The following is a 16155-nucleotide window of genomic DNA, read 5'->3' as shown; positions in this document are numbered from 1 at the left end:
TGTCCCTTTAACGCAGAGCCCGTCCCTTTAACCCAGTGCCTGTCACTTTAACCCAGAGCCCATCCCTTTAACCCAGAGTCCGTCCCTTTAACCCAGTGCCTGTCCCTTTAACTCAGAGCCTGTCCCTTTAACCCAGTGCCTGTCTCTTTAACCCAGAGACTATCTGTTTAACCCAGAGCCTGTCCCTTTAACCCAGTGCCTGTCTCTTTAACCCAGCGCCTGTCCCTTTAACCCAGAGCCTGTCCCTTTAACCCAGTGCCTGTCTCTTTAACCCAGAGACTATCTGTTTAACCCAGTGCCTGTCTCTTTAACCCAGAACTTGTCTCTTTAACCCAGAGCCCGTCCCTTTAACGCAGAGCCCGTCCCTTTAACCCAGTGCCTGTCCCTTTAACGCAGAGCCCGTCCCTTTAACGCAGAGCCCGTCCCTTTAACCCAGTGCCTGTCTCTTTAACCCAGTGCCTGTCCCTTTAACACAGAGCCCGTCTCTTTAACCCAGAGCCCGTCCCTTTAACCCAGAGCCCGTCCCTTTAACCCAGTGCCTGTCCCTTTAACGCAGAGCCCGTCCCTTTAACGCAGAGCCCGTCCCTTTAACCCAGTGCCTGTCCCTTTAACCCAGAGCCTGTCCCTTTAACCCAGAGTCCGTCCCTTTAACCCAGTGCCTGTCCCTTTAACCCAGAGACTTATCTGTTTAACCCAGTGCCTGTCCCTTTAACACAGAGACTGTCCCTTTAACCCAGTGCCTGTCTCTTTAACCCAGTGTCTGTCTCTTTAACCCAGAGCCCATCCCTTTAACCCAGAGTCCGTCCCTTTAACGCAGTGAGGTAAAAACAATGACTGCAGATGCTGGAAAGCAAATACTGGATTAGTGGTGCTGGAAGAGCACAGCAGTTCAGGCAGCATCCAATGAGCCAGTGCCTGTCTCTTTAACCCAGTGCCTGTCCCTTTAACCCAGAACTTGTCTCTTTAACCTAGTGCCTGTCCCTTTAACCCAGAGCTTGTCCCTTTAACCCAGTGCCCGTCCCTTTAACCCAGCGCCTGTCCCTTTAACACAGAGCCCGCCCCTTTAACACAGAGCCTGTCCCTTTAACCCAGAGCCTGTCTCTTTAGCCCAGAGCCCGTCCCTTTAACCCAGTGCCTGTCCCTTTAACCCAGTGCCTGTCTCTTTAACCCAGTGCCTGTCCCTTTAACCCAGAACTTGTCTCTTTAACCTAGTGCCTGTCCCTTTAACCCAGAGCTTGTCCCTTTAACCCAGTGCCCGTCCCTTTAACCCAGCGCCTGTCCTTTAAAACAGAGCCCGCCCCTTTAACACAGAGCCTGTCCCTTTAACCCAGAGCCTGTCTCTTTAGCCCAGAGCCCGTCCCTTTAACCCAGTGCCTGTCCCTTTAACCCAGTGCCTGTCCCTTTAACCCAGAGCCTCTCTCTCTTTAACCCAGCACCTGTCCCTTTAACCCGGTGCCTGTCCCTTTAACACAGAGCCTGTCCCTTTAACCCAGTGCCTGTCCCTTTAACCCAGTGCCTGTCCCTTTAACCGGGAGCCTGTCCCTTTAACCCAGTGCCTGTCCCTTTAGCCCAGTGCCTGTCCCTTTAACCGGGAGCCTGTCCCTTTAACCCAGTGCCTGTCTCTTTAACGCAGAGCCCGTCCCTTTAACCCAGAGCCTGTCCCTTTAACCCAGTGCCTGTCCCTTTAACGCAGAGCCCGTCCCTTTAACGCAGAGCCCGTCCCTTTAACCCAGTGCCTGTCCCTTTAACCCAGAGCCTGTCCCTTTAACCCAGAGTCCGTCCCTTTAACCCAGTGCCTGTCCCTTTAACCCAGAGACTATCTGTTTAACCCAGTGCCTGTCCCTCTAACACAGAGACTGTCCCTTTAACACAGAGCCCGTCTCTTTAACCCAGTGCCTGTCTCTTTAACCCAGAACTTGTCTCTTTAACCCAGAGCCCGTCCCTTTAACGCAGAGCCCGTCCCTTTAACCCAGTGCCTGTCCCTTTAACACAGAGCCCGTCCCTTTAACCCAGCGCCTGTCTCTTTAACCCAGAGCCTGTCCCTTTAACCGGGAGCCTGTCCCTTTAACCCAGTGCCTGTCTCTTTAACCCAGAGCCTGTCCCTTTAACCCAGAGTCCGTCCCTTTAACCCAGAGCCTGTCCCTTTAACCCAGAGCCTGTCCCTTTAACCCAGAGCCTGTCTCTTTAACCCAGAGCCTGTCCCTTTAACCCAGAGCCTGTCCCTTTAACCCAGCGCCTGTCCCTTTAACCCAGTGCCTGTCCCTTTAACCCAGAGCCTGTCCCTTTAACCCAGCGTCTGTCCCTTTAACCCAGAGCCTGTCCCTTTAACCGGGAGCCTGTCCCTTTAACCCAGTGCCTGTCCCTTTAACCCAGTGCCTGTCCCTACAACCCAGCGCCTGTCCCTTTAACCCAGAGCCTGTCCCTTTAACCGGGAGCCTGTCCCTTTAACCCAGTGCCTGTCCCTTTAACCCAGCGCCTGTCCCTTTAACCCAGCGCCTGTCCCTTTAACCCAGCGCCTGTCCCTTTAACCCAGTGCCTGTCCCTTTAACCCAGTGCCTGTCTCAAACGCAGTCCCATTCATTTTTGTGATAGCTCCTCCTGTGGTGGTGGTAGCAGCAGGTTCTGCTTGTGTCTGTCTGAGTGAACACCGGGCTGTGCCTGCTCTCTGTGGGTCTCTCGCTCTGGCCGGGGCTCGAACACTCGCCATGGACGAGTCAGTCAATGTCACGGCCACGTCTTCCAGCCGTGGGGTGGTCATCCAGGTCCGGGAGAAGAAGAGTTGCCTGAGAGCGGCCATCCCCTACATGCCTTTCCCTCTGGCTGTATTCTGCCTCTTCCTCAACACCTTCATCCCAGGATTGGGTAAGGGCCCTTTAAATCCACAGGACTGGGGCAACTTCAACTCATAACAGAGCTAGTGTAACTCCTTCTCATTCACCTCTGTCTATCTCGAATGGATTGCTTCTCTAATGTATGTCTTTCTAATGTATATGTCCTGTTTATGTCTGTCTAACGCATTGACTCTATACATGTCTCTCTATGATGTACTTTGTGTGTAAACTCTGTACGTCTCTTGAACATACCTAACTCTATATCTGTATCTTTATATGAATAAACTGATATGTATAAATTCTGCCTTTAATGTGTATGTACTCTGTAAATGTATTTATATATGTGAACTCTATACTGTCTCTAATGCATATATTCTGATATAAATTGCTCTAATGTGTATATCTCTTTCTGTATGAGCTCTGTATGTTCCTCTTTAATTTGAATGTTGATCTTTGTATTTTCTGATTATAAATGTTTTCTTTCTCAAAAATCTCTCTCTCTCTCTCTCTCTCTGTTCCTTGCTTTCCTGTGCCTCTATCTCATGTTATGATTCCCACTAGGTAGAATTGTAGCAATGTATCTGAACAAAGTTGCTGTGTTTTTCTGTTGATCTGAATGGGTACAAAAGTGCCTTTTTGCCTGGGGTTTCTTTCCATCTGATTTATTTCCAAATAACTCCTGTCAGTTTGCTTTCGGTGAAATAGGCGATGTTAATAATGATTGTCAGGGAATGTGTAGTCTGTTGGCTGGATTTTCTCCCCCATCTCTCTCTCTCTCTCTCTCCTGTTTCCTCAGCTGATGTTTTAGTCATTCTGCAGTTGTAAAAGAACATGTTATTCCCCCTTCCGAAATGCTGAATCTATTACGGAGCTGCATCTCCAGCATGTCAGAGACATTAGCAATAGTCCTGGATTTACTTGACCTGTCTCACCTCTTCCCCAGTTCGCAAGAAAACTGAATATTTAAAGGCAAACAGTCTTTAAAATGACCTAATTTGTTTTACTCTTATGTTCTTATGAAATATCGTGCAGAAGTGAACGTGAACGTTGGCACAATTGTTATGTGTTTTATATATGTAAGATGGTCCCCCTCCCAACTTTGCTTCTATGTCTGCCTTTTGCTCTTTCTCTCTCAATGCCTCCATCTCTCTGCTTTTTTCTTTCTCCTTCCCTTCCCCATTTCTCACTCCTTCCCACTGCCCCTTCCATCAGCCCCTCTTGACTATTCATAACGGTTAAATATTCAGTCACTTGATCTTATTGAGTGACGAGACAGGATTTTTTTTTTGATTCACTTGATCTCAAGATGGCTTTTTACTCAAGTTTGATCTCCATGTGAATGAAGAGCTCTGTGGGGAGGGAGCACAATGGAATAGGATGGGGGGGGAGGGGGCTAAAGCTGGGGAAGTGTGGCGAGGGTGAGGGTGGGTGGCTTGAGAGGAGACCGGGTGAGTCAGCTGAGTCCAGGAGGACAATGGGGAGGGGTTGGGATGGGCACAAGATGAGTTCAGGCTCACTTCTCACAGAGAGAGGGGGTGGGGAGGATGGTTGTGTAGCCTCTAAAGGTCAGGGCAGAGGGGAAGAAACTAGGGGAGTGTCATAGAGTCATAGGGATGTACAGCACGGAAACAGACCCTTCGGCCCAACTTGTCCATGCTGACCAGATATCCCAACCCAATCTAGTCCCACCTGCCAGCACCCGGCCCATATCCCTCCAAACCCTTCCTATTCATATACCCATCCAAATGCCTCTTAAATGTTGCAATTGTACCAGCCTCCACCACATCCTCTGGCAGCTCATTCCATACACGTACCACCCTCTGCGTGAAAACATTGTCCCTTAGGTCTCTTTTATATCTTTCCCCTCTCACCCTAAACCTATGCCCTCTAGTTCTGGACTCCCCGACCCCAGGGAAAAGACCTTGTCTATTTACCCTATCCATGCCCTTCATAATTTTGTAAACCTCTATAAGGTCACCCCTCAGCCTCCAACGCTCCAGGGAGAACAGCCCCAACTGGTTGAGCCTCTCCCTATAGCTCAAATCCTCCAACCTCAGGGATTGATCTGATTTAAAGGGGTAAAGCTGCAGGAAAACAAGGAAGAGTGAGGGGTTGGGAAACAATGGATTTCTCTTTCAAAGAGCTAGAACAGGCAATGGGCTGAATGGTCTACAACTGCAGCAGGAGTGAAAGCTTCGAGGGTCCCTGGGGAAGTTATTGGGAGGGAGGCAGTGGATGTGAGGATTTGGGGAAGGTGGACGCTGAGGAACAGCTATGATTGCAAATGATTTCTTGGAGTGAAGTGCAAAGAGGCAAGTTCCCTTCCTAACCCTTCACTCAGTCGCACAACTGTGGGACATGTTGCTATAGCAATGCCAGTTCTTGGAATAGAACTTGCATTTGTTTTTCACATGAAAAGGGATGATACACCATTCCTGTGTCTGCCAACACCTTCATAATGTGGTGAGCTGTTCGTGGCACAGGGACAGGCAGGACAAGATGCTATGGTATGGTGCCCAAGGGAGTTTGGGGCAGTAGATTGCCAGAGAATATATGAAATGACAAGCAATGGATCAGAACCTCCTTTTCTCTAGATGTGTAGAATTAGGTTGAATGTACAGCCCAGAAGCCAGCCCTTCAGCTGGTACTTAGGCTCCATCTAACTGAGCAGCAGAGCCTTCTATTGGCTTACTCCTGCCTGTTTATCCAGCATCCTTGAAATGCATCTGAATTGTTTGCCTCAGTTATTGCCTGTCATAGCAATATAGCGGGGAAGATGGTGGAACAGCAATGGCAGGGGTTTCTGTGGGTACTGGATGTAGGTTTGCTCGCTGAGCTGGAAGGTTCATTTCCAGACGTTTCGTCGCCCTACGAGGTAACATCTTCAGTGAGCCTCCAGGCGAAGCGCTGCTGATTAACTCCTGCTTCCGATTTATATGTTTGGGTTTCTTTTGGGTTGGTGATGTCGTTTCCTGTGGTGGAGTCATTTCCTGTTCTATTTCTCAAGGGGGGTGGTAAACGGGATCCAAGTCAATGTGTTTGTCGATGGAGTTCCGGTTGGAATGCCGTGCTTCTGGGAATTCTCGTGCGTGTCTCTGTTTGGCTTGTCCTAGGATGGATGTGTTGTCCCAGTCGAAGTGGTGTCCTCCCTTATCTGTATGTAAGGATACCAGTGAGAGGGGGTCATGTCGTTGTTTTGTGGCTAGTTGATGTTCATGTGTCCTGGTGGCTGGTTTTCTGCCTGTTTGTCCAATGTAGTGTTTGTTAAAGTTCTTACACGGTATGTAGTAAATGACATTAGTTGTCTGTATAGGTTATTTCAAGTTCATTAGCTGCTGTTTTAGTGTGTTGGTGGGTTTGTGGGCTACAAGTCTTCTCGCAACTCGTTTCCGTGGGTGACTGGGGAGACATAGCAGAGACTCATCCCCGAGAAAGATGAAACACACTAACGGGAGTATGAGGCAATAATGACTGACGAGGGACGTTGGGGCAGTATAAAAGCTAAAGAAAGATATTATGTGGTGAAGATTTAATGGGAAGCCAGAGGATTGGGAAACCTTTAAAAACCGGCAGAGGATAACGTTTTCTTAAGGGAATAAGGGTGGAGAAGATGAAATATCAGAATAAGCCAGTTAGTAATGGAAAAGAAGATAAGAAAGAGCCAAGAATGGACATTGAATCAATGGAAAATGAGGCGAGAGAAGCAGTAATTGGGAACAAAGAAATGGTGGAGAAACACAAACTGGTACTTTGTGAAGTTTTCACAGTGGAAGGCGCCAGCAGCATACCAGAACATTGAGGGCCAGGGGGGCAGAGGTGGCCATAAGGAAGAAGGAGGTGCTGGGGAAGCTGAAAGGCATTCTGGTGGATAAATTGCCCAGACCAGATGGACAAGGCCCCCAGAGTTCTGAGGGAGATAGCTGAGGAGGCATTGGTGGTGGTCTGGCAGGAATCACTGGAATCAGGGAGGGTCCCACAGGACTGGAACATGGGTAATGTGACACTTCTGTATAGGAAGAGAGAGAGAGGCAGAAGATGGAAATTGTCGGCTATTCTATCGGTTGTTGATAGAATCCGCTATAAGGCTTGAGAATGTGGAGTACCCTGGGAATGCGTGGGGCTGAGTCAGCATAGCCTTGTCAAGGGGAGGTCACGCCTGACAAATCTGTTCGGTTTCTTTTGAGGAAGTAATGAGTAAATTAGACAAAGGAGAACCAGTGGATGTGATCTATTTGGGTTTCCTGAAGGCATTTGACAAGCTGCTAACTAAGGTAAGAGCCCATGGTGTTAGGGGCAAGGTACTGGCGTGGGTAGTGGATTGGCAGACTGGCAGAAGGCAGAGAGTGAGGATAAAGGGGTCTTTTCTAGGATGGCAGCCGGTGTGGAGTTCTGTTGAGAAGGGATCTCAACTGTTCATGGGATACATTAATGATCTGAATGAACAAACTGAGGGCATTGCAGCTTTGTTTTACCAGAAAACACAAAGATAGTATTGAGGAAATGTGGAGACTGTAGAAGGACTTGGACAGACTAGGAAGATAGGAAGGCAAATGCAGTGATAGCATTGAGTTCAAGAGGGCCAGAATACAATAGCAGGGATGTATAGCTTCAGCAGTGCAAGGCTCTGATCTGACCACATTTGGAATATCGTGTGCAGTTTTGGGCCCTGTATCTAAGGAAGGATGTGCTGCTGTTGGAGGGGATCCAATGGAGGTTCACAAGAATGATCCTGGGGATGAAGGGCTTGTCAAATGCTGAGCAGTTGAGGACTTGGTGTCTGTACTCAATGAACTTTCGAATGACCAGGGGGATCTGATTGAAACTTACAGAATACTGAGAGGCCTGGATAGACTGGACGTGGAAAAGATGTCTCCGCTAGTAGGAGAGACTAGGACCCAAGAGTACAGTCTCAGAGTGAAGGGAAAAAGCTTCAGAACTGAGATGATGAGGAATTTGTTCAACCACAGGGTGATTAATCTGTAGAACTCATTGCCGCAGAGGAGTGTGAAGGCCAAATCTATCTATCACTATCTTAATTCGTACAGGATCAAGAGAGATGGGGGAGAAGGCAAGAGAGTGGGTTTGAGAAACGCATCAGCCATGATTGAGTGGACTCAATGGACCGAATGACCCAATTCTGTTTCGACATCTTCCACTTTCTCACCTCTCTCTGGGTAAAGTCTCTCCTGAAACAAAAAGCAAAACAATGCTGGAGAAACTCAGCAGGTCTGGCAGCAGAATTAACATCTCAAGTCCGATATGACTGTTCTTCAGAACTGAAATGTGTGTTTCTCCTGAATCCCCCCCCCTCTTGGGTTTAATCAGCGACCGACCTTTATAAATGCCCTCTAGTTCTGATTCCTCAAATAAACAGAATCCTTCTCTTCATGCCTGCCTTAGTGGACCCTCTTGTCATCTTTATTTTGTAAAAAAAAAGCTGCATCAAGTCAATCTTGGCTTTTTTAAATCCAGAAAATAGAAGAACCCGAGCCAGTTCAGCCTTTCCTCAGCCTCTCGGGTTCTGCAGTCGCCCTGTGTCTATCCAACCTCTCTTTCTGTCATTCTATAAATGATTTGCATGAGAATATAGGAGGCATAGTTAGCAGATGACCTCAAAAATTGGTGGTATAGTGAACAGTGAAGAAGGTTACATGGAGATCTTTATCATTGGGTCAGTGGGCTATGGAGTGGCAGATGGAGTTGAATTCGGATAAACGTGAGGTCTTGCAAACAAACAAGGGCAGGACTTCTACAATTGTTGGTGGGGCCCTGAGTCGTGTTGTAGAACAGAAAGACCGAGGGATTCAGGTATGTAATTCTTTGAAATTTGCATCACAGATGAGCCAGGGAGGTTAAAAAGGTGGTTAGCGTGCTTGCTTTCATTGCTCAGATCTTTGTGTGGGAGTTGGGATGTTATGTTGAGGTTGTACAGGATGTTGGGGAGACCTCTTCTGGAGTACTGTGTGCAATTCTGGCTGCCCTGCTTTAGGAAGGATATTATTAAACTAGAAAGGGTTCATCAAAGATTTACCAGCATGCTGCTGGGAGTGGAAGGTTTGAGAGATAAAAACAGACCGGAAAGGCTGGGAGCAGAGGAGTTTGAGGGGTGACTTTTACTGAGGTTTATAAAATCACGAGGGGCATGGTTAGGGTGAATAGTCAGTCTTTTCCCCAGGGTAGGAGAGTCTAAAACTTAGAGGGCATAGGTTTAAGGTGAGAGGGGAAAGAATTAAAGGGGACATAAGGGGCAACTTTCTCATGTAGAGGTTGGCGCATGTAGAAAATGAGCAGCCAGAGGATGTGGTGGAGGCTGGTACAATTACAACATTTAAAAGGCATCTGGATGGTGTATGAATAGGAAGGGTTTGGAGGGATATGGGTCAAATACTGGCAAATGGGACTAGATTAAGTTAGGATATCTGGTCAGTTCAGATGAGTTGGACTGAAGGGTCTGTTTCCATGCTGTACATCTCTATGACTTTGAAAAGGGCATGAGGGGCAACTTTTTTTTTAAATACAGTAGTGGTGGATGCAGGGACAGACACAACATTTAAAAGACATTTTGGATAAATTCATGGATAGGAAAAGTTCGGGAGGAGATGGACCAAGCCCAGGCAGGTGGGACTAGTTTAGTTTGGGATTACGGTTGGCATGGACTGATTGGATTGAAAGCTCTGGTTGCATGGCTCTGTGACTCTGTCTTTTTGTTGGTGCCCTTATTAGAATATGGAGACCAGAAATATTCAGGGTACTCTGAATGTGATCCAGCCAAATCTCAATACATGATTGACTGTAACTTTTCAGCTTTTTGATTTTGCCCTGCCTTTATTAGGTGAGCCACGAGAGCTTAAGAGCCTGGCAGTTTAGTTGGAACTGTGTGAAACATTGATTAAGCTGCAGCATTATGTGAAATTCAGGAAACCACGTTAAAGGAGGGCTGCATTAGCGCTTGGAGACGGTGCAGAGGAGATTTACCAGGATGTTACCTGGGCTTGGAGAGCTTCCGTTATGAAAAGGGTGGACGCATTCGGCAAAAAAGATGTGGGTGCTGGAAATCAAAAACAAAATTAGACATCGCTGGAGAAACTCGGCCGGTCTGCGAGCATCTGTGGAGAAAAAGCAAAGTTAATGTTTCGAGTCCAGTGACCCTTCTTCAGAACACTGAAGCAATGTTAACTCTGCTTCCTCTGGAACTTGCTACCCGTCAGGGTGGTTGACACACAAACTCTTCCAATATTTAAGGAGTATTTGAGTGTACACTTCTGATGCCAAAGCATCCAAGGCTATGGGTCAAATGCTGGATACTGGGGTTAGAATAGTTAGGTGATGGTTTTAGGTTAGTGTTGACTCGATGGGCCAAAGGGCCTTTTGTTCTCTGCTGTAGACCTCTCTGACTTCAGGAAATGTGACACTGAGCTGAAAGAGCAGAGAGGACAACAGGGCGGTGATTTAGGGGGAATATACACAGGAGTACATCTATATTGATTGATTTTTGTCATGTGTGCTGAAGTACAGTGAAAAGCTTTGTTTGCGAGCAGTTCAGGCAGATCAAAAAGACGTAGACAGAGGCATACAGGTTACATTGTACAAGGCATGCACTAGGTGCAATCATCAATGGCAAGATCAGCATTACTGGAGGCTAGAGAGTCCATTCATCAGTCTCATAACAGTCAGGAAGAAGCTGAACCTGAACCTGCTGGTGCATGTGTTCAGGCTTCTGTATCAACTACCTGATGGGAGAGGTGGTAGGAGATCATCACTGTGGTTTTTGATGTGTCAACGAGCCACGTAAATGGAGTCCATTGATGGAAGGTTCTGCTTCCATGATGGTCTGGGCTGTGCATACCACCTTCTGTAGTTTCCTCCAGTCTGGGACAGAGCCAGCTGCCGTACCAAGCCACTCTGCACCCAGACTGTGCTCTCCATGGTGCATCTGTAAAAGTTGGTGAGGCTCCTTACGGACGTGCCAAATTTCCTGAGTCTGCCTGAGGAAGAAGAGGCATTGTTGTGCCGCATTGACTGTCACGTCTGTGTGGGAAATCCAGGCCAAGTTGTCAGTTATCTTCACTCCAAGGAATGCTCTCCACCCTCGATCCATGTTCCTTTGATGTCGATGGGAGTGTGTCCTTCTCCCTTCTTTCTGAAATCCATGATTAGTTCTTTAGTTTTGCTGATGTTAAGAGAGAGGTTGTTCTCATTGCACCCTGTCACCAAGCCCTCTATCTCCCTTCTGTACTTTGACCTGTCATTGTTGGATTTCCATCCTACTAGGGTGGTGTCATCAGCAAACTTATAGATGATGTTCTTTTGGAATTTGGCAACACAATTGTGGGTGTACAGGGAGTACAGTAGGGGGCTGAGGACACATCCTCGTGAGGGTCCAATGTGGAGGGCGTTACCTATCTTCACAGTCTGTGGGCCAGAAAGCTGAAGATCCCATTTGCAGAGGACCGTGCCAAGACCTAGGTCACAGTTTTGAGGTCAGTTTGATGGGGATTATGGTGTTGAAGGCAAAGCTGCCATAATGAGCAGGTGTCTGACATATGTGTGTCCTTGATGTTCCAGGGATGCGTCCTCGGCTGCGGCACTGTTCCAGCGGTGGGCAAATTATAGGGGATCAAGGCAGGCTGGGAGATTGGAGTTGACGTGGGCCATGTCCAGTCTCTCTCGATTATCGAGGTCAGAACCCTTGAGCGGTAGTCATCAAGGCACATTGCTTGTGCTTTCTTAGGGATGGGCATGAGGGTGGCTTCTTGAAGCAGGTGGGGATTTTGACTTGTAGGGGGGGTGCAATTTGAAGTGAATATCTCCACCAGTGGGTCCACACAGGATCTGACAACTCAGCCCATCACCTTCCTTGGGGTTGACTCCAGGAATACCAGTCTGACACCTGGAGCGGTGACTGAGGGAGCAAGTGTGTCCGGGGCTAATGGGGCAGATGTCACCACGCCACTGGCCTTCTGCTCAAACCAAGGCATCGAGTGCATCAGGGAGGAGATGTGTCTTTGTCCACTATCTTGCTTTGTATTCATTTTGTATCCTGTTTAGGCCTCTAACTGGATCAGTATGCAAGAGCATTGCAACTGCAACAGTGGGGTATTAGTTCCCTCTGAGTAACGAGGAATATTTGAAGCAGAGAGCAGGGAAGATTCTTTGACAGTCAGTATGGAGTGAGCAAAAAAAAAGTCATCACCAAAAACAGAGGAGTTTGTTAGAGGACTTTGTTTAGGATTGTCATGTCTGTGCAGAAAACTCTGGAATTTGGACTTAGGAAAACTGTGGGTGTAATATCTGAAATGAAGATTGTTTGTAATAGGGATAGTGCTAAAAGACTGAGGTTAAGCTGCGACCTATTGCTAGTCTAGTTACACCACACCAACGACAAAGTTGAGATTAATCACAGACTAGCCTCAGACCAAAAAGAGGCCGTTCAGCCTGGGAAATGTGCAGGGAATGCATGTTCAAACCTTACCATGGGCACAGTGCAAAGGCAAACTACATTTTAAGGAAATCAAACATTTAAATTTAAAAAAAAAGAACTGGTACAACTCTTTCTTTCGAAGCAGATTATAAATGCTAGGCGTTTCACTAGCTTGTTTAGTAAAGGTTACCTGCTGGACTGAGTTGGTGAGGCCTGAACCAGTTACAGTGGGAGCTGGGAATAAAATGGTGTCCCTGAGATTTGACTATTTCACACATCCATTTTAGGGGAAAGACAATTGACTATAATTTCTCTTGCATGGTCACAATCAGCAAAAGGACATTATTTCATCTATTCCTTCAAGGGATGTGGGTGTCACCAACTGGGGCATTTATTATCTGTCTTTTAGTTGCCCTTGAAGAGGTGATAGTAAGCTGCAGTCTATGTGCTTTTTTTTAGATCAGATTACTTACAGTGTGGAAACAGGCCCTTCAGCCCAACAAGTCCACACCACCCCGCCGAAGCGCAACCCACCCATACCCCTACATCTACCCCTTACCTAACACTAGGGGCAATTTAGCATGGCCAATCCACCTGACCTGCACATCTTTGGAGTGTGGGAGGAAACCGGAGCACCCGGAGGAAACCCACGCAGACACGGGGGAGAATGTGCAAACTCCACACAGTCAGTCGCCTGAGGCGGGAATTGAACCCGGGTCTCTGGCGCTGTGAGGCAACAGTGCTAACCACTGTGCCACCGTGCCGCCCCCTATCGTGCTGTAGGTTCACAATGCCCTTAGGAAGAGGATTCCAGGATTTTGACCCAGCGACAGTGAAAGGAATGGCGAGTATATCGCCAAGTCAGGATGGTGAGTGAGGGGGACTTGCAAGTGGGTGGGGTTTCCATCTGGTATCTGCTGTCCTTGTCTGTTTGAGATGAAAGGGGTCGTGGTTTTGTAGATCTTTCTAAAAAGATTGACACAATGTTAATTTTAAAAACAGATTAAATGCTGTGAATGTTGGGAAACGTGGAATGAAAATAGAAAGTCAGTCTGCATCAGAGAGAAAAGCCACAGGCCTGAAATCCTCCCTATCCACAGATGCTACTGGGGCAGCAGAGTATTTCCAGAATTTTCCGTATGGTGTTCTCAATGTTAGCCATCATAACCAAATTGATAATTAGTTAGTACTGTTCGAGCCTTCAGAGGCGGAAGATTCGGGGTTGAAGTTGTGTTCCAGACACTTGGTTGGATCATAGAACATAGAAAAATACAGCACAGTACAGGCCCTTCGGCCCTCGATGTTGCGCCGACCGAAGCCTACCTAACCTACACTAGCCCAATAACCTCCATATGCTTGTCCAATGCCCGCTTAAATGACCATAAAGAGGAAGAGTCCACCACTGATACTGGCAGGGCATTCCATGAACTCACAACCCGCTGAGTAAAAAATCTACCCCTAACATCTGTCCTATACCTACCACCCCTTAATTTAAAGCTGTGTCCCCTAGTAACAGCTGACTCCATACGCGGAAAAAGGTTCTCACTGTCAACCCTATCTAAACCCCTAATCATCTTGTACACAGGCTGGTCGGGTGCTGAGAGTATTTGGTGATCCTCCAGGCTGGTCGGGTGCTGAGAGTATTTGGTGATCCCCCAGGCTGGTCGGGTGCTGAGAGTATTTGGTGATCCTCCAGGCTGGTCGGGTGCTGAGAGTACTTGGTGATCCTCCAGGCTGGTCGGGTGCTGAGAGTATTTGGTGATCCTCCAGGCTGGTCGGGTGCTGAGAGTATTTGGTGATCCTCCAGGCTGGTCGGGTGCTGAGAGTATTTGGTGATCCTCCAGGCTGGTCGGGTGCTGAGAGTATTTGGTGATCCTCCAGGCTGGTCGGGTGCTGAGAGTATTTGGTGATCCCCCAGGCTGGTCGGGTGCTGAGAGTATTTGGTGATCCTCCAGGCTGGTCGGGTGCTGAGAGTATTTGGTGTGCCATGGATTCCAGACCCTGCTGATCCCCATGGGGGTGGAGCAGGGGCAGGGAGAAACACTAGCAATTGTCTCCTCTTTTTTTCGACCCCCCCCACCCCCAGCCCCAGTGTTTTTGCTTGTGTGTAGGCACCACATATTCCACTTTGTGGCAGATGTCAAGTGCCCCTTTATTATATTTGTCCTCCGTCCTTAACAGAGGAAAGCATGGGGTTTGAATGGAAGCCTGAAACCTGTAAATAATTCCAGCCTTCCTGAACAGTTTACGTCTCCCCAGAGTGATCTTGATTTGGGTGGTGGGATGTTTAGCAGCAGGGTTTAAAGGGACAGGCCAAGGCTGTCAGCGGGGTTCTGCAGTAACTTGTGAGGAACTCCCCAGGAGATCAGCTAAAATAATTTAACTCTGGATCTGACCATCCTGCCCTCTGTTAGTGTGGTTGAAGGTCTGACTTGGGGCCTCTGTCTCTTGGAGACTGTGTTGCTTTGAATTCTTTGTGACTAAAAGGCAGGAGATGGTTTATTTAAAGGATGTATTTCAGTTGTGAGCATTTCAGAATTCCTCATCTCTTGGCAGCCGATCTGAGTTTACCATATTTGGACAAAAGAAAATAAGAGGAAGCTCCTCATTGGAGGCTGTATCTCAGACAGCTTTCAGCAAGAAAGGCCCAGAAAAACAGGACCATAATCTCTGTCTGTGTGTCTCGTTGTGTGTCTGTGCCTCACTATCTCAAACACTCCGTGTCTCTCTCTCTGTGTGTGTGTGTGTGTGTGTGTGTGTGTGTGTGTGAGAGAGAGATAAGTCTCACTCTGTCTCTGTGTGTCCCTTTCTCTCTTTGTCTGTGTGTGTCTCTCTGTTTGTACCTCTCTCACTCTATCTTCATTTCTCTCACGCTGTCTGCATCTCTCTCTCTCTCTCTCTCTCTCGCTCTGCACCCCCACCCCCCCTTCAAATCATTTGTAGCCCTGTTACACAGAGGTCTGTAATGCCAAACTTTCTCCGATCACTCATCCCTGGCAGTTTAACAGGCCCAAATCCTGTAGAGAATAGGATGGCAGTAACATTGTAGTTATGTTGCTGGATGAATAATCCCAGGCCCTAACTAATGAACCTGGCAACGATAGTTTAAATGCCACCAGCTGGAGAAATTTTACATTTGATTAATTCTAATAAATGTGGATTAAAAAGCTCGCAACTCTCACAACGGCCAAGAAACTACCAGATTGTCATTTTTAAGAAAAGAAACCCAGTTCATAATGCCCTTTTGGGAAAGGAAAGTTGCTGTCCTTATGTGCACAGACCCACAGCGACGTGGTTGGCTCTGAGCTACAATAACGGAGTGGGCATTCTGTTCCGTTTGAGCAGCTGACAGAGAACGCAGAACCTGGGGAAATAACCTCTGAGGGAGAGAGCCAATGTAACATCAAAGTTGGTAATGATACGAAAGACTGTGCCAGAGGCTGATCGACTGAAGTGTTTATTAAATATTTGCTTGGTCAGGAGCACGGGGGGCTGATATATTTTATGACTGAAAGGGCAAAGAGCTGTATCTGTAATATAATGGCCACTGCCGGTCTCTCGGTTATTCTTTGGGGAATTATTACTGGGAAAACATGAGGCTTTTTTTTTCCTTTCCCCTGTTCCGTATTCTCCTGTCCCCTCAATTCCTGGCTCCAGCTTCACGGCTGTTCACCTATAACCAGTTCTCTCCATCTTACCCAGTTACCTGAGTTGGCGTTAAATGTTCTGTTCTGGGCTCCCCTCATTAAGTTAATTTTGTCTATTCCTTCATCAATGGCTTGTGTGTTCTGTAGCTGCTGCCGACTGGTCCAATATTTGCATCTCTCCGATGGTTTGGTTGACTTTCGAATCCATCCCATTGTGATGCTCTTTGTTCCATTTTCTTGAACTAGTTTCATCAAT

At 47.5% G+C, this 16155-nt stretch overlaps 1 protein-coding gene across 1 annotated transcript in view; it reads left to right on the top strand.

Moving 5' to 3' along the window:
* Window positions 1–2607: 2607 nt before the first annotated feature.
* The window catches only part of stum (stum, mechanosensory transduction mediator homolog), a 46586-nt gene continuing 33038 nt past the window's right edge, over window positions 2608–16155 (top strand). The window contains exon 1 of the mRNA XM_072549335.1: window positions 2608–2862. Within this exon, the coding sequence (XP_072405436.1) occupies window positions 2706–2862 (157 nt within the window). The 5' untranslated portion in view covers window positions 2608–2705. The remainder of the gene's footprint in view (window positions 2863–16155) is intronic.

The sequence above is a fragment of the Chiloscyllium punctatum genome, chromosome 3 (genome assembly GCF_047496795.1).
Source record: "Chiloscyllium punctatum isolate Juve2018m chromosome 3, sChiPun1.3, whole genome shotgun sequence".
Classification (NCBI taxonomy): Eukaryota; Metazoa; Chordata; class Chondrichthyes; order Orectolobiformes; family Hemiscylliidae; genus Chiloscyllium; species Chiloscyllium punctatum.
The sequence above is the reverse complement of the archived record's forward strand: the minus strand, read 5'-3'. Positions and strand labels throughout refer to the sequence as shown.